At 39.2% G+C, this 24,830-nt stretch overlaps 2 protein-coding genes across 2 annotated transcripts in view; one reads left to right on the forward strand and one right to left on the reverse strand.

Moving 5' to 3' along the window:
* Positions 1-2,564, reverse strand: part of LOC124619486 (transforming growth factor beta regulator 1-like) — a 79,555-nt gene extending 76,991 nt beyond the window's left edge. Inside the window, exons 1-2 of the mRNA XM_047145899.1 lie at positions 2,347-2,564; positions 2,141-2,252 (exon numbers count right to left, since the gene is read on the reverse strand). Of these exons, the coding sequence (XP_047001855.1) occupies positions 2,141-2,252; positions 2,347-2,475 (241 nt within the window). The 5' untranslated portion in view covers positions 2,476-2,564. The remainder of the gene's footprint in view (positions 1-2,140; positions 2,253-2,346) is intronic.
* A 280-nt stretch (positions 2,565-2,844) lies between these two features.
* LOC124619312 (glycosylphosphatidylinositol anchor attachment 1 protein) overlaps positions 2,845-24,830 on the forward strand; it is an 82,331-nt gene continuing 60,345 nt past the window's right edge. Inside the window, exons 1-7 of the mRNA XM_047145620.1 lie at positions 2,845-3,283; positions 10,622-10,839; positions 10,953-11,112; positions 11,459-11,613; positions 11,698-11,850; positions 11,937-12,055; positions 24,163-24,243. Of these exons, the coding sequence (XP_047001576.1) occupies positions 3,142-3,283; positions 10,622-10,839; positions 10,953-11,112; positions 11,459-11,613; positions 11,698-11,850; positions 11,937-12,055; positions 24,163-24,243 (1,028 nt within the window). The 5' untranslated portion in view covers positions 2,845-3,141. The remainder of the gene's footprint in view (positions 3,284-10,621; positions 10,840-10,952; positions 11,113-11,458; positions 11,614-11,697; positions 11,851-11,936; positions 12,056-24,162; positions 24,244-24,830) is intronic.

Below are 24,830 nucleotides of genomic sequence, written 5' to 3' on the forward strand. Positions count from 1 at the left end.
CCCAAGGGATCGGTGCTTGGGCCACTCCTGTTCTTTATTTACATAAATGATATGCCCTCTAGTATTACAGGTGATTCTAAAATATTTCTGTTTGCCAATGACACCAGTTTCGTAGTAAAGGATGTTGTGTACAATGTTTGCACTGTTTCAAATAGTGCAGTTCATGACATAAGTTCGTGGCATGTATAAAATAAACTAACGTTAAATCACAAGAAGACTCAGTTTTTACAGTTTCTAACATATAATTCAAAAAACATGACATTTCAATTTCACAGAATGGGCATATGATTAGTGAAACTGAACAGTTCACATTTCTAGGTTTTCAGATAAATAGTAAACTGTCATGGAAAGCCCACATTCAGGGTCTTGTTCAAGGACTTAATGCTGCCATTTTTACTATTTGATCAGTATCTGAGGTAAGTGATAATTCAACACGAAAAGCAGTCTACTTTGCTTATATTCATTCACTTATGATGTATGGTATCATATCTTGGGATAATTCTTCCCATTCTCAAAGGATTTTTCTGGCTCGGAATCAGGCGGTTCGGGCAATAAGGGATGTCAACTTGCGAAACTTTTGTTGCCCCCAGTTCATTAGTCTGGGTATTCTGACACTGGCCTCTCAATATATATATTCTTTACTGTCATTTATTGTTAACAGTATCAGCTTATTCCCAAGAATTAGCAGCTTTCATTCAGTTAATACTAGGCAGAAATCCAACCTGCATTTGGATTGCACTTCCTTGACTCTTCAGCAACCAATGTGCAGTACACTGCTGCATCCATTTTCAATAAGCTACCACAAGAGTTCAAAACTCTTAGCGGTAATACACTCGCTTTCAAATTGAAACTGAAGAGTGGGCACTCCTATTCTGTTGCAGAGTTCCTTGAAAAATTAAGCTTATTCCTGTATTATATTGTTGATTGTGTTTACATAAACTTATGTATCTGTTATTACATTTATGGTCATTGCATGTACTGACACATCCATGACCTTGGAGATTTGCTCTTCAAAAAAGAAAAAGAAACAAGTATTATCATTTGCTTCTGTAGTATTAGGATTGAAGAGCTGGGTTGAAAAAAGGAAGGGAAAGCTATTCTTGGTAGAGCACTAACCCACTTTGACAGAGGAGCTGAATGAACCTGTGATGGCTGCATTAACATAAACAGTCATCAGCACCAGTAGTTGAAATGACTCAGGAAACCAATACAATCTAGCTCAGATTCAACAGCCCAGAACAATGTCTTAAAACTGTCGCACCGAAGTGGTTTAAACTGTTACTATGGGAAAAATGTGTTTCAGGAGTTCACAGTAGTGGATGTGTACACCATAAATGTTTGAAACTTGAAAAGGTCTCTGGAACCATAGTGTTTCATTTGATTTAAGTACCTATGCTGGGGTTTCAGGCAGGATCCCTCATTTTATTCAACAGTGAGGTCCTATTCCAATAGAGTTCAACGGGAATCTGAATAAAGGAGGGAAGTGTGCTAGGGTAGTCCCTGCAGTTGTGCAAAGACACTGTGCCAGCATGGTATAGTGGTTAGCACATCGGTATGGTGAGCAGGAGACCTGGGTTCGAATCCTGGCCTTGTTAAAAAAATTTCATTATTACAAAGCCACAATTCCAGTGGTGGAGTAGGATCATCTGCTGGGTGAGCAGGAGACTTGCATTCCAATCCGGTCCTTGGTGTAAATTTTTATTTATTGCCTCAGCTGCATATACATATTATAGATGTTTAAGACTCGAAAAGACCTCTGAAACCACATAGTTTGAAGTAAGGTATAATACATATATAAATGAAGCATTGCAGCAACATCCGAAGAAAGAAAATATACATTCTCGAAATTAAAACATTTCGTGTGCCTGCTGATGACCCAAAATCGTATCACGCAACTCTGTCATCTTTGTACTCACGCCACTATATCTAAAACAAACTTATTAATTCAAGATAGTACGTTATATTTGTGAAAGTAGAATGGAAAAGACAAAGCCAATTTCCTCATCATGTTTTTATGATTTACAACAGGTCGCATCAACTTGAAGGGCAGTTGCCATAAAGTAAGCGAGTCTCTAAAATCGAAACAAATCATCAGTACTTTTACTCAGTGATTTTACAAAGTCGTACGTAACCAACACACCTGCAATTGTCTGCAGATGATACAGTTTCTTCAACAAAAATCTTCTTTCTTCCTTTCTAATTACGATCTGTTCCTGCATCTGGGAGACTTGGTCGCATAAGGCAGCATTTTCCTGCACATACGAGCATGGGCACGTAACTCCGACATAATCGTGACAACTAGGAGACTACCTTCACATAATGAAAAAATTAGAAGTATATACTTACAAACACTAAATCTTTTATTACTCTTTTAATAGCATTATACTTCTTTTTGTATTTCAAATTTGTTGCATCATTTGCCTCATTTGCGTTCGGAAAAGTTTTCCGTTTATTTGTGCCAAAGTGATATTCCATTTCAGCGCCTCCCACACCTTAAACAACCGCGTCAACAACAATATTTACGTTTTTCACGTCAGGTATTGCCACTAGAGCGCTGATGTTCGTCGCCCATTGCTGCCAATCTAAAATGTCAAAGAAATATTTACATTTCAAAACAGTCGATTTTATTATTCTACCTCCATGATTTTAATATACGAAAAAAATTTTCATTTCTAGGGTTTCCAAAGATAGTTAGAACTTTGGTGCAAAAACACTCATATTCCAGCGATTTAATTCTAATGATCCACTTTTTGCTATTACTAGTATTTTTAACAGACATCTATTGTAATAAATTACTTCGTATTGTAGTAGGCATGGAGCAGATATCTCTGCTATATGGTAGAATCTAGAATGGCAGTAGGCGTAACGGCATGGTCAAAGACAATCAAGAAAGAGATGTGCGAAACAGTCCGGGAAATTTAGATAATTGTGAAATGCGATGTCACAAGTAAAGAAAGCGCTGCATGGCGTGCTAACAATGCTAGATACAAGAGTGTAAACATAAGTCAATTCATAATATTTTATTCTGCAGTGTAAGGACCTATCTGTAGAATATACATCAGTATTTATTGTGGACAGTGGATTACTGTTTACAGAACTTTCTGTGATAAAAATGAAGCACATATATCAAAAGTAAAAGAAATGGGCCTTCTTACGGATCCCGGGGTTGGACGGGGCAAGGTTGTAAAACTTTTAATAAAGCACCACGATAAGGTGTGTGCCTTATCATACATAGCTGGTGTTTTGTGGTTTGCAAGTTTGGCACATGACAATTTTAATGCAGGTATGTACTGGAGTTTTGTGTCACACAATTATAAAATTCCATTTCCTCACCCGTATGGGCCTGTTCAAGCAACTTGAGGTGATAAGTGATACATACATACACAAGCAATAGTGCACTGTGATTATACAATACAGGCTTTCACATCCACAGCTACATCCTTAGTGATATCAGGCCATGGTCTAAAGCACATTTTTATGGTTTTTCTCCTACTACAGGAGCCATCATGAAACTGAATGTTGTAAGATGGTACGGCAAACATAACACTGGTTTTTCTGTAGGTGATTTAACTAGTCAGCAACCAATTGTTTTCACCAACAGCATGACAAAGTAACACTTCATGTTAAATTAAAAAGTAATAACTAATCTCCTACAGCAACAATTTTCATCAGCAATCATTTTCTTGAAAGAAAGAAAACCACGTGACTGCATTATATATTTTTTTGAGAGAGAGAGAGAGAGAGAGAAAGAGGGGGGGGGGGCTTCTTGGCCCCAGGGATGAGTGTTCTTGTGTGTCAGTGTTGTTACAGCTACATAGACAATTATTGTTTGCATCAACATCCGTTTTCACCTCACAATAAATAGGCGGGTACAGCTGTCAAAAAGTGTTCTTTCAGTGTATGAGTTACCTGAAATCACACAGGAAATTCCTAGCATTAAACAGCCAGTTTCAGGCAAGAGTCAGCATTTCTGCATGACAACACAGTTCCCTACTGAAACCTCTCTTGCAGTGGGGTCTGGTGGTGTAGTGGTAAAGTGCTTGCCTGGAATCTGAAAGGTCACGGGATCAAATCCCATTCAGATCACATATTTTTCAGTCTGTTTTTTGATCTAGCCTCCACTTCTCCATGATTTTAGCAGTCACCAGAAATGACACATGGTTCAGATTCTACATAAAACTGTAGGTCTCCTTTACTAAGTTGAATAACAGTGGTACACTCGAGACATGCAAATCACCGAAATGGTGTCCAATTTGCAAGGCTGCACCCGACCATTGAGTGGCAAGAAATTATTATTATTTGCATTTGTCCAGAACAGCAGCCGTAATAGGCTGTGCACATTTCCATATTAAGCTCAGTGTACTGTTTTAACTGTAGAGTGATCCGTAAGCTTACTTAAGACACAACAGTGTTCAGTAATTCAATGTTTCTTTACCCATGGGACCTTAAAATGATCATGTTACCATACTCCTGAAAACTTGATGTAAGTTGATTTTTTCCCCTATATGCTACAGATCCCTAATTCTAGCATTATATTACTTCTGGCTTTTGTTCTTGTACCAGCAAAGCTCATACATGACGTCTCATTACCACCTTTCAGTTGTGTCTATACCATCTGCCTGCTTCATCTTTTGCCCCAGACGCCTCACAAGTATAGTTCGAATGAAATAACTTTTAGATTGGCTGATGTAAGTGGAGTGTGTGTGTGTGGGGGGGGGGGGGGCTGTTTCCACTTGACGGGATTACTGGAAATTGTAGTTCCACATTTCGGCTGTGATCCAAGCCATCACCAGGTTATTGGTTCCCCATGCTTAAAGCTTATTTACCTACTTATGACTGTCACGTCACACACCACACACAGGAGCAGACAAAAACACAACTGAGCAAGGTGGTGCACTGGTTTAGGTTTTCTGTGATTTCCCTAAACCGCATCAGGCAAATGCCGGATGGTTCCTTTGAAAGGGCACGGCTGACTTCCTCCTTAATCTGATGGGACCAATGACCTTGCAGTTTGGTCCCCTCCCCCAAACCAACCAACCAACAAAACGGTACGAAAAATGTTTAATTGCAGAAATAACATGAAGCAAATGGGAATTAGAAGTTCTTGTATGGGGATTAACTAAATATACAGCAATAAAAAAAAAGGTTACCCAAAAATGAACCAGATGACAACCTCTACCATCAATAAAACCACAATAATGAACAAATATGGGGGGGGGGGGGGGGGGGAAGTATCAGAAATTTACCTTTACCCATATGGTGAAAACGAAGTCCACAGTACTGCAACCCACACGTAACTCCAAAACCTGGTACAACCACAACTAACATAACTATTCTTAAAACCTAACCATACCAAAATAACAACAACACACTTCAACTGTAAACTACTAAACAAGAATTTCAGCTACCAACCCAAGCCACAGATCACACGAAACTGCTGCCAACATAAATCTAGATACCCATATCGCAAAGAAAATGATGTGTGTAAACACACACACCCCTCACTTTTTACCGCAAATAAAAAAAAAAATGTATTTACCACCCAGTCAGCTGACAAATAAATCTAGTGTGGCATATCATTCACACACTAAAAAAAGTAACCATTACTGAATAGGGGACCTGTGCTAATCAATCTTCAAGCATTGTGTCACTGCCACATGTGTATTGTATATGGAACCGGGAACCTAGAAACGACAGAGAGGCTTTGTTCCCACCGAAGCCCTCAGTGGTTCACAACCCCACAACAGGCTACAGCAGTTCACTCACCCCACCGCCACCCCCCACTGAACTCAGTGTTATTGTGTGGTTCGGCCCCCAGTGGACAGCCCCTGCCCCCCCCCCCCCCCCCTCCCCCAGGGAACGTGTCGTACCAGACAAGTGTAACCCCAAATGTTTGCGTGGTAGAGTAATTATGGTGTATGCTTACGTGGAGACAGTGTTTACGCAGCAATCGCCGACATAGTGTAACTGAGGCGGAATAAGGGGAACCAGCCTGCATTCGCCGAGGCAGATGGAAAACCACCTTAAAAACCATCCACAAGCTGGCTGACACACCGAACTTCAACAGTAATCCACTAGGCGGATTCGTACTGGGAACCGGCACGCCTTCCCGCTTGGTAAGCAGCATGTTAGAGCTCGCAGCTAGCCGGGCGGGCTCACTGCCACATGTACTCATCTCTGGTTTGAGAAGCAGTAACTTTGGTCAATTTCATAAATTCAACAGACTGCTTGCACTTCACACATTCTGCCACAAGGCTATATAACAGAGGAGATTTAATTCTAGCAGCCATATTGTCAGCCATAAGGGCAACTAATGGATGACTAGTAAATTTCACCGTATGATCCATACCTAGGACCAAATGAAAAATCCAGAAATTAAATTTCAAACCAAAACTGAAAACAAATCAGTAGCTAATAACTCATGTCATTAAAATAACTCACTGATAAATAAATGAAAACAAGCTCCCATAACACTGAGTAACACACAGCACAAAATTCAGTGCCGCACTAACATCACTCACAAACAATTTCGAAACACAAATGTCTCACACTAGAGAGCACCATTACTTACTCCATCTGCAAACGTGATCATCTTAAGAAACTGCACACAGTGACATTGTACAACATAGTTACATCATGGGTCAAAGCCAACAGGTGGTACTGCAATTTTTTGGCCCCTCTGCATGCAGTTCACAATTTTTTACAGAGTATAGATGTAGCTCTAGTTGGAGAATGAGTATACCAGCCACAATGGGGTGTCTTGTGTGGTCAGGTTTATGTACCCTTGAAAGCATGTAGAAGATGGGTGGCTGGTTACTGTATCCTCACAGAGAGAATTTTTGCCCTGCAACCCTGTTCCTTTTCCTATTCCTTTACCATCCAGCACCCTGCTCATCACTGTCGGCGCGATCTCCCTGTTCACATTGCTTGTGGCCTTGCTGATTATGAACAATACCTTTCTTAATGACCGGCTGACTCCAAACCTACTACCCTCTTCCTGGTCACCATGCCCCACTAAACTCTCACCCACAATTACTCCTCCTATGAAGGTATCACCTACAAACAAATCCTTAGTACAGCAAATGGCACCTGCGTGGCACTATCCTACACTAATCTATTCGTACACCATGTAGAGGAATCCCTAACCCTCCAGAATCTCAAACCCCTCACCTGTTTCAGATTCATTGATGATATCTGCATGATGAGGGCCGAGGGTGAAGACACCCTATCCACTTTCCTCTGAACCTTAACATGCTCTGCTCCATTCATTTCACCTGCTCCTTGTCACCCAACAAGTACTTTCCTCGATGCCAACCTCCACTTCGATGATTGCTACGTTAGTACCTCTGTCCTACCAGTCGCTAACAATACGTCCACTATGACAGATGTCACCCATTTCCCCCCCCCCCCAAAAAGGGGGGGGGGGGCAACCACCATCCATACAGCCCAGCTATGTGTGGCCCTTGCATCTGTAGTGATGAGCAATCCCTCTCCTGTCCCTACCTTGTTCAGAAATATCTACTCTTCCCCACATACCCCCTGCGCAACGACATAGAAGCATCCCTCTTGTGTTTCACTAACATCTAGTCTAAATGAAGCAAATGAATCACATTCTCCATCAGGCTTCCAACATCATCTCGCCATGCCTTAAAATGGGGAACATCCACTCCAACAGTGGTATTCCACTGCCCAACCAACCTACACAGTATCCTTTCCTGTTCCTATCTGACCCTTGCCTGCAACTCTTTGCCTCTGGGCTCATTCCATGCAATAAAACTAGATACAAGGCCCTTTCCACGGCCTCGTATTCCAGCCTTGTCTTAGGCGTCTCCCTACATCACCAAAGGCAGGGCTACCTCTGAATTCAACCATTTGATCTACCACACTGACAATCTGAGGCGAAAAGACAGCTGGACCACCCTGTTGATGAACACGCCACCTAACACACTGTACTTGACCCCAACAAATGCTTCACAGCCAGCGCCATCTGAATTCTTCCAACCAATAGCAGCTTTTCTTAGTTACACAGATGTGAGCTCTTCCTGAAATGCGTCCTTCATGCGTATAGCCCTGCAGGCCTAAACCTTCAGTAGCCTCCAGGCCTGAGATATTACGTGGAGGCAAAATATTGTGTTGCAGCTCTATGAATGGGGTTCTCCCCACTCCCATAAAGTCCTTCCTCCATGAAAGGTATTTTAGACACGGAGTCAGAAATGTCTTGCGGGACTGTTTTAAGCAGAACAGCATTCCTCAAGGGAGTGTTTTAAGTTTATGGCGTTCACCATAGGGATAAACAGTATTTCAGCTGTGGTGCATAGTCTTTTGTGTGTTCCTTGTTAGTGTATGGCTTCTCCATCTTCTGTGCCTCCTCCAACCTCACAGCAGCTACTCAACAGTTGTTAATGACAGTCAGGTATTTGACAGAATGAGCAAACACAAGTAGTTTTAAGTTCTCTTTGAAGAAAACAGTTTGTACTTTTTTTTTAATTGCTCCAAACTGGGGGATACCGTTCACACTTTTAAGGAAAAAGTGATATATCTGGGCTTCATTTTGTGAAAAACTAATGTTGCTGCCATACTTTAAAGAATTGAAATTATGATGCCTCAAGGCTTTAAACATTCTCAAATCTGCCAGTCAAAAGTCTTGGGAGCTGACATCATATCTGCACCAGTTTTGTATAGCCTTCATGCAAACCTGGCTTGACTGTTAATGCTAGATTTACGGGTCAGCAACCTTCATACCTCAAGATGCTGGATGTAGCTCACCACGAGTGTATTTGGCTGTCAACAGGGGATTCATGCATTATTCCGGTTTTGGGATTATTGCATTATTCCAGTTTCTAGCTTGTGTGCAGATGGTGATGAGCCTCCAATGTCTATTCAATATTTTCTGCAAGCATATAGGGCTCTGGCTGTTCCACAATCACCAGCATTCGCCTCCTTTGCCCGGCTGTCACTTTAATGTCGGTTCTATAATTTTCCTCAGGCAACGAGGCCATTTGAGATCTATATGAGGGACAGCCTTGAGTTACTACAGGTGGAGGACATAATGTTCAAAAACAGGGGTGGAGTATGGGATCCCCAAGGCTACTAAAGAGGACAGAGTTCCTTTTTGAAATTAATTAATTTTTTAAAATTAAATTTAATGAGATTTTAAATTGCCACCCAAATTTTATTAATGTTTACTTTGATGAGCCTAAGCAGGGAGACATTCTCAGCTGTTCCACCATGTTTCCGAATTTGTCCTTAGGATAGGCTCTCAGAGCAATTTTCCATTTATTATGTGGAATTGTTTGCTATTCCGTGTGCAGTGGAGCAAATGAGATGGCATCATGGCAAGAAAGTCGAGGACAGTCTCCTTATATTGTAGAGGCAGGATACGGAAATAATTTTCTGCCAGATTTCAAGGCACATAGGGATCCGGGGAAATGAACATTCTGATGTGACTGCCGAGGAGACTGGTCCCTTCCACCTCCAGCTCAGTGTTCAGTCCCTCCCTTACAAGGATCAGAGTAGGACACATGGCTTTATCTGGTGTCCCAAGGAGCCACCAATGTGTCAGAGATGTTTAACACCGATTTCAGTACAGCATATTTTGATTTAGTGTGTTTTATATGATGACTTGAGGACAGATCTGGGTCTCCCACTGGCCTGCTGTATATTTCAACTGAAAATGAGGCTAGTGTGTGGTTCATGTTGTAAGGTATTACAGGATTCCTTCCCAAAATATTGGGTGAGAGATTTTAATATGCCGCTGAGTGGCTTGGTCACCCATTATTTCTAGAATCCTTTTCAAAGTATGTCCTGGTATTTTGTTCTTCATCTTATCTAGTTATTCTGCTGTATTTTATCAGCTTTTAATGATAAATGAATCTCAAAATGTTGTATTTTAAATTTTTGTTTGTTGAAACAACTAGGTCTTAAAATTTATCATAACTTTTTATTTTATCACCCGTATCTGTTTATTTCATGCAGGTTCACTGATGGCCTCATTGTTTAGTGTCCTAAAACAATCATCATCATCATTATTATTATTATTTGCTACTCCCTGACCTCCACCTGCCTATCCCTTTTCCTGCAACTACTCTAGCCCATCTCATGCCTTCCATTTAGCTAGCATAGTCCTTTCCCTTTCTCTACTTCTCTCCCTCTTTGGTCCCCCCACAGCTTCCTGTAACAGCATCTTCCCCCATTCCTACTCTGCTGCTGTCCCTCCACCACTACACACCCCAGCAAAGATCACTTCTCACTTTAGACACAATCAGGCCAAGCCTTGCTGTCTTGAGATGACAGTGGTCGTGTGTGTGTGTGTGTGTGTGTGTGTGTGTGTGTGTGTGTGTGTTCTCTTTTTTTCCATACTGCTGCTATTCCATCCCAGATTTTCAGTTGTTTAATATATTCATAGATATAGTTAAACAATATTTTGAGACAGCCTTTCCACTTAAAACTAAAAAGTTAAAAATAAATATGATAATGGAAAGTCTTTGGTAGACTATAAATAATGTAAGATAATGGCTCGATGAATAGTTGAAGCACTGACTTGTGGATAGTGATGCTAAATATTGAGATAGATTTGAGTGTTGTCAGTTCACTAAAATTTTGTTTTGTTCTTGCTGTAAAGGGACATATTTCTCAGAAAATGCATTACTTCCTGGATTGGTCAAGGGAGATTATGAAGAAAGGCTTGTCGCTAGAGAGTACTTGAAAGAACTAGCTGATGAAGCTATAAGACATCCTGACAGTATTCCGTACTCTTGGCTGTTAGCAAAATTTGGACAGCTTAATCTTGAAACATATACCCACAATTTTACTGTGCATTATCCTTTAATTCCTGGAACTGTAAGTATATTTATCTTTTTCCATGGTAGAAATATGCTAGAATGCTCTCACCATCTCGCTGCAAAGATATTTGTATGTAGAAGAGACACAATTACATCAATTGCCTGTTTCAGAAATACACAGGAAAGAATGTGTATGCTATATTACGAGCACCAAGAAGTGCTAGTACGGAAGCTTTGGTTCTGTCTACCCCCTATCGCCCACCTAAGAGTACAGAAGCTACAACCATGCCATCTGTTGCACTCATGTTGTCACTTGCCAAGTTTTTCAGGTGTAAGTAGACTACACTGTTCATAATAAATATTTTTAATTTTGAGGAGGGAAATCCATGTTTGAAGATAATATAATACACAAAAATGAAACATATTATCAGTAATTTGGGTGCAAAATGTCTACCATTAAGTTAAGTGAATCCCTAAGTGGTTTTGACATCTTTATGAATGTTATTCCTTAGAGTAATTAATTTATCCTGACTCGTAATAGTATGGATGGGGCAACTAAATAACCTGTCTTTGATAGCATGGGTAATAACCACTCTGCCCTTATATGTCAACCCATGTCTGATAATTTCAAAGAGTCTTCTTCAAATCAATAAAATGAAAGTCATATTTCTGTACAGGGCAGAAGTACTGGGCAAAGGATATCATCTTCTTAGTAACAGAACATGAACAACTTGGGGTGCAGGCATGGTTAGAAGCATATCACAGAACATCCTGTGGCCACCCAGGGGTTCTGGAACATGGGGACATGATGGGAAGGGCAGGTGCAATACAAGTAAGAGTAATTAAACATTTAAAATTGTAGTTACATTATACAACAAAGCAACCATTTTAAACACTTTTTGTATTGTTTTTACAGGCTGCAGTCAACTTGGAATTACATGCTGAGAAGATAGGCTATGTTGATGTTAAAGTGGAAGGTCTTAATGGACAACTTCCAAATTTAGATCTTGTAAATCTTATCCATAGGATGTGTGCTAAGGAAGGTGTGAAGCATACATTCAAGAACAGGGTAACTGTTGACGTGGCTATATGTATATACATTCTTGTTGTGTGTTTTTACATTTCATTCACTACTAACACACATTCTTTCCATAGGAGAATAAAAAATTTGCAGATGATTTCAAAGAATGGTCATATGCCTTCAGAACTCTAATGGCTATGGTTTCAACACAGGCAACAGGTGTACCAAATGGCAATCATGGCTTGTTCTTGAGGTATCATTTTATTTCATGATTCTAATTTACTTGTTATTCTTTATATGATTTTGCTGTTTGCTGCTTCCCATTGACTGTCTATCTGGAGGTGCTTCTGAGAATTCTAATGAAGGATTTTTATATATGTAGGCATGATACTACCCCTAAGAAGGTCCACTCACCTTGGAGGCCCAGGATTTTCTGCTGGGATTACCCTTGCAGCTGATAAGGTCCAGTTATCTGAGAGTGCCTGAAATTTGCACATCATGCTCTTATACTGGCTACCTGACACATTGAAGCAGTGTTTTTAAACAAAGCTTCTGAGCTCTCGTTTGCTGCTACACTAGCATTGGTGACCACCACAACCACTGTATTATTTCTCTTAATATTGTGCCCAGCCATCTACCCCCTGTGTGTGTGTGTGTGTGTGTGTGTGTGTGTGTGTTTCTCCTAAAAGCTTGAAAAATAATTCATAATGCCCCAGAAAAATGTGCCAAGCCCCTTGAATTCATCTAATATGCCAGTGACATGGCAGATGGTATCAGAAGGAACCTCAGACTTTTAGCAGTTGATGCTGTTATCTATAATAAAGCAAATCTAAAAAAGCTACACAAATTTTCAGTTGAAACTTAATAAGATTTCAAATGGGTGAAATATTTGCAACTTGTTTTAAGTGAGCAAAAATGTAAAATTGTGCAACTCACAAAATTTAAAATTGTAATATCATAAGACTACAGTATCACTCAGCCACAATTGAAATCAGTCAACTTATACAAATACCTTAGTGTAACATATTGTGGGCGTGTGAAATGGAATGGTATGACCTTTCATAGCTATAAAAATCTGATCGTATCTGTAACACGTATATAAGATGGTGGAGAATTTGCATTTGCCAACATGATCATCAATCCTTGGAATGGGAAAAGTAAACAAATTGTGCCCCATAAGTGTTCAATGGGATTCATGTTAGGCGATCTGGGTCCATAATGTTCTTCAAACCAATTGTGAACAGTTGTGGCATGGTGATGTATTGCAGTGTGATCCATAAACATTCCATTGTTGTTTGTCCATGAATGCTTGCAAATAGTCTCGAAGTACCCAGAAATAACCATTTACTGTCAATGATCAGTTCAGTTGGGCTAGAGGACCCAGTCTACACCATGTAAACACAGCCTGTATGATAATGAAGCCACCAACTTCTTGCACAGTGCCTTGTTGACAACTTGGCTCCACAGCTCCGTTCGGTGCGTACCACACTTGAACTCTACCACCAATTCTTACCAACAGAAATTGAGACTCATCTGACAAGGCCAAGGTTTTCCAGTCGCCCAGGGTCCAACCAACATGGTCACAAGCCCAAGAGAGGCATGGCAGGCAATGTCATGCTGTTAGCAAAGGCAGTCACGTCGGTCGTCAGCTTCCATAGCCCATTAACACTAAATTTCGCCACACTGTGATAACAGATATGCTCATCGTACTTCTCACATTCATTTCTGTGATTATTTCACCTTATTTTGCCTGTCTGTTAGCATTGACAACTCTACACAACCATCATTACTCTAGGTCATAAAGTGAGGGCCATCGGAGCCTGCGTTGTCCATGGTGAGAGGTAATGCCTGAAGTTTGGTACTCTTAGCACTCTCTTGACGCTGTGGATCTCAGAATATTAAACTCCCTAATGATCTCCTAAATGGAATATCGCATGAGTCTAGCTCCAACTACCATTCCGTGTTTAGAGCCTGTTGTTTGCTGTCGTGCAGCCGTAACATTGTTGGAAACATTTTCAAATGAATCACCTGAGTACAAATGACAGCTCTGCCAATATACTGCCCTTTTATACCTGGTGTACATGATACTACTGCCACATATGTGTGCATATCCCTATCCGATGACTTTTGTCACCTCAGTGTTGATCTACATCTACATACAAACCTGAAATCCACTGGACAGTGCATGGTGAGGATATCTTGTACCATTACTAATCCTTTCCTTTCCTGCTCCACTTGCAAATAGAGCAGGGGAAAAATTACTGTCTATATGCCTCAATTAAAACCCTAATTTCTCTTATATCTTTGTGGTCCTCACCCTAAATGTTCAGTCATGGAAAAAGGTATTCATTCACCGTTGTTCATGAAGAATAACTGAAGATGATAACTAGACATGTTATTTGATAAACTAACAGTATGAGGTTTCTGTTATGTTGGTAATCTGGCTCCTTGGTTCTTTTTTTGTATATGTCGAGTATGACAAATAGACTATCTTTGCTCTTGATGCTCACTCTCTTAAGTGTGCTACATGTAATGTGTTGTTATCAGAATATAAGTATTATGAACAATCTGTTACTTATCTTTTTCAGTGCCTAACCTTGCTCTGCTAACAATTTATGGACCCAGAACGGTAAATCTGTGCAGTGAACTATGTTTGGTGTGTGGGTAGGAAGATAAATAACTGAAGAAGCGTGTTAGGAAATGTGCCCGTGTTGTGTGTGATACTTGTTTTGATTTGTGTTTTGTCAACTTCGTCAACATTTTAACTCTCGTTTTTCAGAAGAAATCCGTCATGTATTCTAGTGCTTTGAATTCAAGTGTCTGAAAATGGCTTCAAATGTAAGTTTGACAAAAACCACTACTTCAGTGGTAGACAAACTGAGAAACAAGGATGATTATAACACGTGGAAGTTTGGAATGAAACTCATTCTAATGTGCGAGAAATTATGGGATCATATCATAGGTGCAAGTACTGCTACAAATGCAGAGAAGGATATAGATGTGTGGACACTTATTTTGTTGCATGTGGATAAATCTCTGTATGCACACATGGAAAACACAACAAAAGCAAAGGACGCTTGGGATACTTTGTAAAAACTGCTTGCTTGTAAGAATAAAACCAGATGGATGAATCTCTGGGATGTTCTGCTGGATACTACATCATCCAAATGTGAAGGAAATATTCAAAATTACGCTACTCACATCTTGGATGTAGTCAACAAACTGCAGAGCATGGGCAAACCAGTTGATGACGGGCTAATTACACTGATTATGCTTAGAGGTTTACAAAAAGTTTGTTTACCATACCAGATGGGTATAGAGTCCATTACAACGGACAAAAATTTCACATCAGAAAATATCAAAGCAAAGTTGGTGAATAGTAGTGTGGAAGAATACCTCAAGTTGGACAAATATGGCACTGATAGTGCCTTATTTACAAAGAATTATAAGAAATCACAACAGGGTTTCTCAAAAGACAAGCAAGAGAAGAAGAAAGTGAAATGTTTCAATAGCTGGAAGTATGGTCACTTCAAGTCCGAATGTCCTCAGAAGCAAGTATCATCAAAGAAAGAATCAAAGGAAACAGAAAAGCACATTGTTTTGTGCACTTGGTATGTCAGATTTCAACCAGAATGAGGGGATCATTGATTACAGAGCATCGTCACACATGACATCAAGAAAGGAATGGTTTAAAGATTTTGAAACAGAAAATAGCAAACAAAAAATTGTGAAGTGTGCTGTTAATGTTGAATTAGTGAGCAAAGGGAAAGGTGATGTTATTGTCAGTTCGCCAGATATATCCTCAATAAAGAGGTTATTATTGTCCCTGGCTTAGCAACTAATTTGTTGTCAGTTTCTGCTTTAATCAGGAAAGGCATAAATGTTGTTTTTGACAAAGATGGATGTGAGGTGCTCAAAAGTGGTGAGATACTTTGTTCTGGATCAGAGTCAAATGGCATTTATAAACTAAAAAACGATGATCCTGTGTTGTCAGGTGAACATGCTCTCACTGTTAAAAATTTTATTAATCTGGAAGACTTATGGCATCGTAGACTTGGTCATGTAAGAGTTGACACAGGACTTATGCTATGTTTACAGAGTGGTGACATAAAGTTGGAGTGTTGTGACTCTGAAACTCTTGACAAGTACAAATCGCGTGTACTAGGTAAGATGTCGAAATTCACTTTTCCTAAGACTGGAGGGCAACTTGAATCTGAGTTGCTCGGCCTTGCACATATGGATTTATGTGGCCCCATGGAGAAAATGTCACATGGTATGGCTAAGTACATGTATGAACTAGGGGATGATTATTCCGGGAGGACATTCTGTTACTTTCTCAAGAGTAAAGATCAAACATTTGAATTTTTCTGTGAGTTTAAAACTTGGGTAGAAAATGGAATTGGTGCAGAGATAAAATCAATTAGATGTGACAATGGCAGTGAATTTGTGAACTCAAATTTTGATTTATTGCTTAGAGAGAATGGAATAGAACATCAGATTAGTGTGCCCTATAGCCCAGAACAGAATGGGATTTTGGAGAGGACCAACAGATCAATTTGTGAGATGGCCTTGTGCATGCTATTTGAATCTGGTCTGCCTAAGCAGTATTGGGCAGAGGCATGCGATACAGCTGTTTACATAAAGAACCATGTTCCACACAGAGCACTTAATGGTAAAACTCTACAGGAATTATAGACTGGAAAAATATCTCGTTTGAACCATTTAAAGGTGTTTGTTTGTCGAGCTCTTCTCCGTATACAAGATCAAAACAGACGAAAGTGGGATGCCATAGCTAAAGAACCTGTTTTTGTAGGTTATGATGAAATGAGCAAAGGTTACAGACTAATTGATCCACAGAACCCCAAGAAAATAGTGAAAGGTTGGAGTTGTTTTTCTGGAGAATGAGTGCATGTCTGACAATACCAGGACACCAGCTGTTAATAATGAAGATTACTGTGTGTTCTGGTCAGATAAACAGTATGCTGAATGGGGAGAGGCAGAGGAAGAATAAGACCTCAGCAGTGCTGGAAGTGACAGAGATCAAGACCCACACTACATCCCAGATACTCAGTCGGTGGCAGACGCAGAAGAGACTGAGGTGCAGCCGAAGGACCCTGATGCTTTAGAAGAGGACCAACCAGTCAGAAGACAGCCCATGTACCCAAACCCAAGGAGTACCTGGATTATGTCACCTATTTGGTAAGTGATTTTTCTAGTTTGGGAGAAGATTCTGTGAATTTGGAGGATACCATGTCGAGGAGTGACAAAGAAGACTGGATAAAGGCCATGAAAGAGGAAATTAAGTGTTTCAAGAACAGTACTGTTTGGGAATTTGTGGACCCACCAAAGAGTAATAAAAGTATTGTAGGTAACAGGTGGGTATTTAAGCTGAAAAGGAATGTGAATGGTACAGCACTCCACCGTGCTAGACTTGTTGCTAAAGGGTTTACACAAAAATTTGGTATTGATTATTGTGAGACTTTTTCACCTTTGTGAGACATAGTACTCTTAGAGCTCTCATTAGTTTAGCTGTAAATCTTGATCTTAAGATCTATCATTTTTATATTAAGACTGCTTTTCTGTATGGGGACTTGGAGGAAACTATTCTCATGAAGCAACCAGATGGTTTTGTTTTAAAAGGGAGTGAAGGTAAAGTCTATAAACTAACTAAGGCCATTTATGGTTTGAAACAATTGGCCAGACAGTGGAATGAAAAGGCAAAATGTACGCTTTTAGACCTAGGTTATATTGCAAATACCAATGAAGATTGTGTGTTCATCAAATAGTCAGGTAAAAATGTTGCAATTATTGCTTTGTTTATAGATGATTTTTATGTCTTGTGTCATAACAGTGTGATGAAAGACAAGTTGTATCAGGGATTGTCTGAGAATTTTGAAGTTAAATGTGTAGGAGAAGCAAAGTCGTGTCTCGGTATGTGTATAAACAGACACTGGGAGGAAGGTAGTTTAAAACTTGACCAGAAGGGTTATATTGAAGATGTGCTGAAATGCTTTGATATGGTCGATTGTGCTCCTGTTAGAACACCAATGGAAGCTGGATTAAAGCTTTGGGATATGCAGGATGATAAAGTTCAAGTGCCATATCAATAACTTATAGGTTGTTTGCTATATATCAGCACTAATACAAGACCTGACACATCTTATGCAGCAATTGTTTTAAGCAGTATAATTGTAAGTTTACTAGTGTTCACTGGAAGGCAGCAAAAAGGGTGCTACGTTATCTCAAGGATACTATAGATTATGGCATTGTGTTTGACAAAGGAGATTTCAAGTATCTGAATATAACTGGTTTTGTTAATTTGAATTTTGTAGGTGATTTAACTACAGGGTTGTCACAATATGGAAGTGTTTTTCTTCTGGGGAAAAACATAATTTCATGGGAGAGCAAGAAACTGAAGGATGTAGCAACCTCAACTACTGAAGCTGAATATGCAGCTGTGAATTCTGCAGCCAAAGAGGCACTTTATTTGAGACAGCTAAAAAGTGAATTGTTTAATAAGCACCAAAATCCTGTAATCGTTTTACATGACAACCAGAGTTCTATCAGACTGTCACAAAATCCTGTGTTGCATTCTAGATTAAAACATGTTTGTGATGAAGGACATTTTATTGGACAATGTGTTAAAAGAAATGAGATTGATGTTAAGTATTTGCAGTCAAAGGAAATGCCTGCTGATGTATTAACTAAACCACTTGCAAGAGAGCAGCACATGTATCTTGTTCATAAATTGAAATTGTCGCCAGATTAAGTGGTAGTGTTATGTTGGTAATCTGGCTCCTTGGTTCTTTTGTTTGTATATGTTGAGTATGACGAGTAGACTGTCTTTGCTCTTGATGTTCTCTCTCTTAAGTGTGCTACATTTAATGTGTTATCAGAATATAAGTATAATGAACAATCTATTACTTATCTTTTTCAATGCCTAACCTTGCTCTGCTAACAGTTTCCTTCCTAAGCTGTAGCCTTCTGCAAAAACCAAATAAAAATTTTGTACCAGCTGGCATCGCGCAATGAGGATAAAAGTATTCATACATTCAAAGGAAGTTACTAAGTACATAAATATAATGAGAATGTTAATGCTTTGCGGACATTCATCTTTTATGTATCTCTTCTGTTAACCTCTTTGACACAGCTTAAACAAATTTTTTGGCAGTCTCTAAGGTAATATTTCCCCATTCTTGTTGTAGACATTGTTTCAGAGCAGTTGTAATTTGTATTTCATGTGTCCTGACCATTCTTTCAAGCATAATCCAAAGATGTTTAATTGGGTTAAGATCTGCGCTCTGTACTGGAAACGTAAGTATATGGGGAGTCTGGTACGACAACCACAGATGAACGATTTCTGCTGTATGCTTAGGGTCATTGTCTCATTGAAAGTAGTAATTTGTCCCTAAACCCAAGCTATTAGCACTTGTTTGCAGAGTTTCCTTTAGGCTATTTAAAGACCGAAATCTGTCAAAACGGTCACCCAAGATGAGCCATACACCCCCATACCATAATTCTTTCAGCACCTTGCTTTACTGGGGTTGAATGTGTTTGGGATGCAGCTCAGTATTTGATCATCTCCACAACAAATTCTGCCATCATTTACAAATATATTAATTTTACTTTCATCTGTGAATAGTGCCTTGTCCCAAAAACTTGTGTTTTTACTTATATGCACTTGAGAGAAATCAGGTCTTAGTCTCTTGTCCTTCTTGCTGAAGGGTGATTTTCTTCTATATACCCTAGCTCCATAATGTGAACTATTTAAACTGATCATTAATATGCACAGGAACTAAAGAAGCTGTTGATTTATGATATGTTTTGACCCTCCCTTATGAACATATTTCGTTCTCTTTGTGTTAGCTCCTGTGCTCAACCCCTTCTTTCGCTACTAATTAGAGCATTTCTTTCTCTAAATTTCGATATTATGGACTGCACAATAACTCAGTTTCTACAAGTAATATGAACTATTTCTGAAAATTACTTTCCCTTTACATAATGAGAGATAACTATTTGCCTTTTCTGTACAGTTGTTTCTTTCCCTGCATGCCCATTTTGCTGTTGCATGCATTCATCACATATCAGAACCAATATGCACAAGGTGCAGATTTCCACTGAAGGTGTTCTTTGCTGCAAGCAGTTCATTAGTTGTTTCTATATTTACATTTCCAATAGTGTATGAACATTTTTTTCTCAATATGTGAAGTCAGCTAGTACAGAATTTTTATTTACTTTTTGCAGAAGGCTAAGTTAGTTAACCGTTTTATGTATACAGTTTAGGAAGGAAACCCCTTACTGTAGTTTATCAAGTAACATGTCTGGTTGTGGTCTTTAGTTCTAATACAGTAAATAAAGTTATTGTAGGTAAACATTGGTCTATGAATACTTTTTACGTGACCATATGTTGATGACAGTAGAACCATTCTTCATTGAGCTTCAAATGCCAGTTCTGTAAGTTTTCTTAAAAGTATTCCATGAAAAGAATGTTTTCTTCTCTCCACTGATTTCCACTTGAGTTCAGAAATCATCTCTATAATAATCACATGTGGATCGAATCTGCCAGTAATAAATCTGCATTGCACCTGCTTCTAGCAAATCTGAAAAATTTTTCTCTACTACAGACTGCAACTGATGTGTTAAGTGAAATGGTTTCTGGGCTATAGGCCTGTAGGGATCTCATAGTACATTAAGGAGATTGCCAAAGTTGTTTATTTTCTTCAAACAAACTCACCAGTCCTGATCTGCCTTACACAGGTGTTCAAATTGCATAACAATTTCTGATTTTATAGGTGACATAACTGAGGTGGAATTTATGTAAACTGTTCATTCAGGCTGCTTGTTTTCGTGGTTTGCTCTTATCTCATCAGTACTTTGTGCATTTTTGTGTGTAAACTACCTTGAGGAATTTTAATGTCTCTGCTTCCACTGCTAACTGGCTAAAATGTTCCCTTGTCTGTCGTACTCATAAGAGCTAAACTGTCCTTTCCATGCATTGTTTACTGTCTAAAACACTCTTTCTTGGTAATGGATCCACTAACAAAATACCTCCTCTACCTTCAACACTATGGTATGTGGTTTACTGAGTTGTCAGAATGTAGCCAATCATTCTGTACTCCCTCGTGTCCTTATAGTGAAAACACAGCTGAAGTGGTATGTATTTCCCCCTATTTGGACTGCTTGTCTTTAGAAGCTAACTGTACTTTCAAAGTATTGCAGAAAATAGGTGTCAACTATTCCACAGAAGCCCACTTACAAAGTTTCAAGTGCCAGTGTTAATCTAGGAACCTCAAAATATATTGGAGCCCCTGCATATCACTCTCAGGGGGACCAGCAGAGATGAGATTAAACTAATTATGGCACACACAAAGGAATTCAAGCAGTCATTCTTTTACAATTTGTGGTGTGAGAGGAACTGTGATATGCAGGACAATGGGAAGTACTCTTAACTACATATTGTATAGTAGTTAGCAGAGTATAGATGTAGATGTGGATTGTGTAAAGGTAAACTAATGTGTCACAAGCCCTGTAATGTTATTCATTTAGTTTTTGTACACAGGCTTTGTACTTACTCCTTTTTGCAGATTTTGTATGATAATGTTGACCACTAATTCTATGTGTTGTATAGTTAATATAATTTAGTTTTGATGGTGGGTTTGACTTTAACTTTTTTTATGATTACGTGTATGTTAAGGAAGATAATGATATAATCTTCCAGCGATGATAACTGGAATTCATATGTGTGAAATGGCATTTTAAGCAGGGCATTACTTCCATTTTTTGAAAGACCTAATTTTTTGCTGTGAAGGTAATTAAGTTACTTTGACAGTTACATGAAGAAATAAGATAACTCTGCTGCAGTTCTGTTTTCTTAGGCAAACGTGTTTTTTATGCTCTTGTAATTGATCTTGGAAGAATATGCTTACAAAACACCTGAGTTGGATTGTTAGCAGAAAGACAAGAATATCACACAATACTAGACATAATATGCAGTATTCAGTTAACAATATGTGTGGACCAGTCACTTTTCTGCATCTGCACAGGCTGTGCGTGAGTGCGTGCATAGTCCCCCCCCCCCCCCCCCCCATCCTTCTGCTGAATGATGTACTCTTATTTTTTTCGAGATATCTTGTGGAAAGTAGGAACACTGAGCAGAAAGACTGAGATGGAGATGATATGAGGTTTTATTTTATTTATTTATTTATTTATTTTTTTCATGTTTTAAGATATTAAGGGTTCTAGAGAGTAAATGTGCTGCTGTGACATTTTTAATTTTTTGCATTTCCCAGGATAATATTAGTTTGAATAATAATGTAATATGTTCCACGTAGGGAAACAGAAGAATAATTGTGAGGCCTGAGTTTCTCATGGCATATACAGTGCTCAAATAACTTCTGGAATGCAACTGAGTGGCGTCGTTGACAACTGCTGATATTTTGACACGTGCACGCCCTATTGAAATATCGGCAGTTGTTGATGACATTGCTTGGCTACATTCCCATAAATTATTTGAACAAAAGAAGAATTTTGAGGTTATACTTTCCAATACACTGTAGTAATAAAAATGTCACTGGGAAAAAAGATGCATGTAGAGGAAATGGAAGGAAGGAAGGACAATACGAGTTTTACGTCCCTTCGACAATGAGGTCGTTATGAGATGGTAGAGGGAACAAGAGCAGAACAATAATTGAGGTGCTGTCTGACTCCAGTAGTGTCCATTAGGCTGCCACTTCAGTGGATGTAACATTCTGGGAAGAGGGAATTCGGGTCATGTTACATTTAGGGAAATATTTATACGAGGTCTTCTCAGAACTCTCCAGAATGTTGCCCTCAAAATTTTTCTATGCTTACCTTTAAGTTATTGTGGTTGGTCTCCTTTGAAATATTCTCCATCACAATTGACCTATCACTCCCAACACTGTTTCCACTTTCAGAAGCAGTGTTCGTGTGCCTCTTGCTGGATTGCATGAAGCAGTGTCTGTGAATTTTCTTTTTATCTTCTGTCATTGCAAACCTTTGTCCTTTCAATGGGGTTTTCAACTTTGGAAGTAAAAAAAAAGTTCACAGGGTCAGGTCTGAAGAGTACAGAGGATGAGTCATGGTGCAAGAGCCATTAATTGCCCCGCCACATTTCAGGCCAATTTCTCACAGGTGTTGCAACATGTCCTGTTAGTACCATCGATTAACAGTTTGCCCATGTGGCAGGAATTCATGATGAACTAATCCTTCATTTGTAAGCATGGCTTTGACAGTTGACCTGAACTAATGAGCCTTTTTTGGTCATAGAGAACCGTTGTGAAGATTGCACCTTAGTCTCAACATCATAGCCATAGACCCATGTCTCATCACCAGTTATGATTCTCTTAAGGTACATCTCATTCTCATTTGCATGATCCTAAAGCTCTTCATACATTACAAGACAATGGTCTTTCTAGTCTCGACTCACGAGCTGTGGGATGAAGTTGGCAGCAACATGATCCATTCCAAGATGCTGTGTCAGGTTTTCATGATGTGATCCTACTGAAATGTTAAGTTCTTTTGCAATCTCTTGGACAGTCAGTCTTCGATTGGCACTCCCAATTTCACGATGTTCCTGACATGAGCATCATTAGTAAACTTCAAAGGCCATCCAGAATGAGGGTCATCTTTAACTTCCATCTAGCCATTTTTAAACCATGTGAACCACTCGTAACAACCAAGCGAGGTGGCGCAGTGGCTAGGACACTGGACTCGCATTCGGAACTACAACGGTTCAATCCCGCATCCGGCCATCCTGATTTAGGTTTTCTGTGATTTCCCTAAATTGCTCCAAGCAAATGCCGGGATGGTTCCTTTGAAAGGGCACGGCCGATTTCCTTCCCCTTCCTTCCCTAATCTGATGAGACCGATGACCTCGCTGTCTGGTCTCCTCCCCCAAACAACCCAACCACTCGTAACAATGAGTACAGCTTAAGCACTCATCACAGTTGGCTTCCTGCAACATTTGGTGTCTCTCTGTAAAGGTTTTCTTGAGTTTCAAGCAAAATTTAATGCAGACAACATTGCTCCTCCAACTCTGTCATCTCGAAATTCACAACCTGTGTTACAACATTTTAGTCAGTACAGCAATGACCAACAACTAACAGAAATAGAACAATTAAACTTTTGGCAGTAAAACATTAAATGCAGGCTTTGTAAGGATGTCAACTGCATTTTGCTCCAACACACCATTGGTGCAAAATTTACGAATGTTCCAGAATTTTTTGAACAGGCCTTGTACTAGAATGGAAGCAGTGTTTACCGAACTAAATATCCAGAGAAAAGTGAAATATGGAATATTAAATCTGTATTGTTTCCTGACATTCTGTTTTTATGCTTTAGGTTTGGCATTGATGCTGTGACCATTGAAGGATTTCCAAAGACTGATAAAGGGAGTTCATCAGATTTCTACCAGATGGGAAGGTTGGTAAATACATATTTTTATGTTCCAGTCAAGAAATGTTAGTCATCATAGAAAATGTTATTTGTCAATTCTGCATTTTATTCGAAGTTTTTTTGTACAAATTAACTTATTTTTCTACTTTTTTATATTTCTCCTAATTTACATGCTCTTTCTTACATGCTCTTTCTTTTGACTGTTGTTGTATTCTATGAGAGGGATCTGAAAAGCTAAAAAATATGTCTACCTACAGGACATTAACTGTCTTCTAATTTTTTTTGGAAAAGGGACTGTGCTTAGGGATGGTTGAGCATATCTGCAAGTAGGAGATACCAATTTGGTCAACATTTGAATTCCAGAAGGGTTTCTCCAATGACCATGACATTAGCATTTCACCATGTGTGCTTTAAAATATCTGAAGAACAAAATTTGACCTACCAGACTTTTTGTAAGCTGTTTAACAAATTCTACAGTGCAAATTAAAAGTTTCTACAGTGTTGCACAATTCATCACATTTGTTTAGGTATTGCAACTGTGTCACAGAAATTAACTGCAGTTAGAGATATAATAAGAGTGAGATTTGTCATCACAGAGAGCTTTACTTACGAAC

This window comes from Schistocerca americana, chromosome 6, assembly GCF_021461395.2.
Source record: "Schistocerca americana isolate TAMUIC-IGC-003095 chromosome 6, iqSchAmer2.1, whole genome shotgun sequence".
Classification (NCBI taxonomy): domain Eukaryota; kingdom Metazoa; phylum Arthropoda; class Insecta; order Orthoptera; family Acrididae; genus Schistocerca; species Schistocerca americana.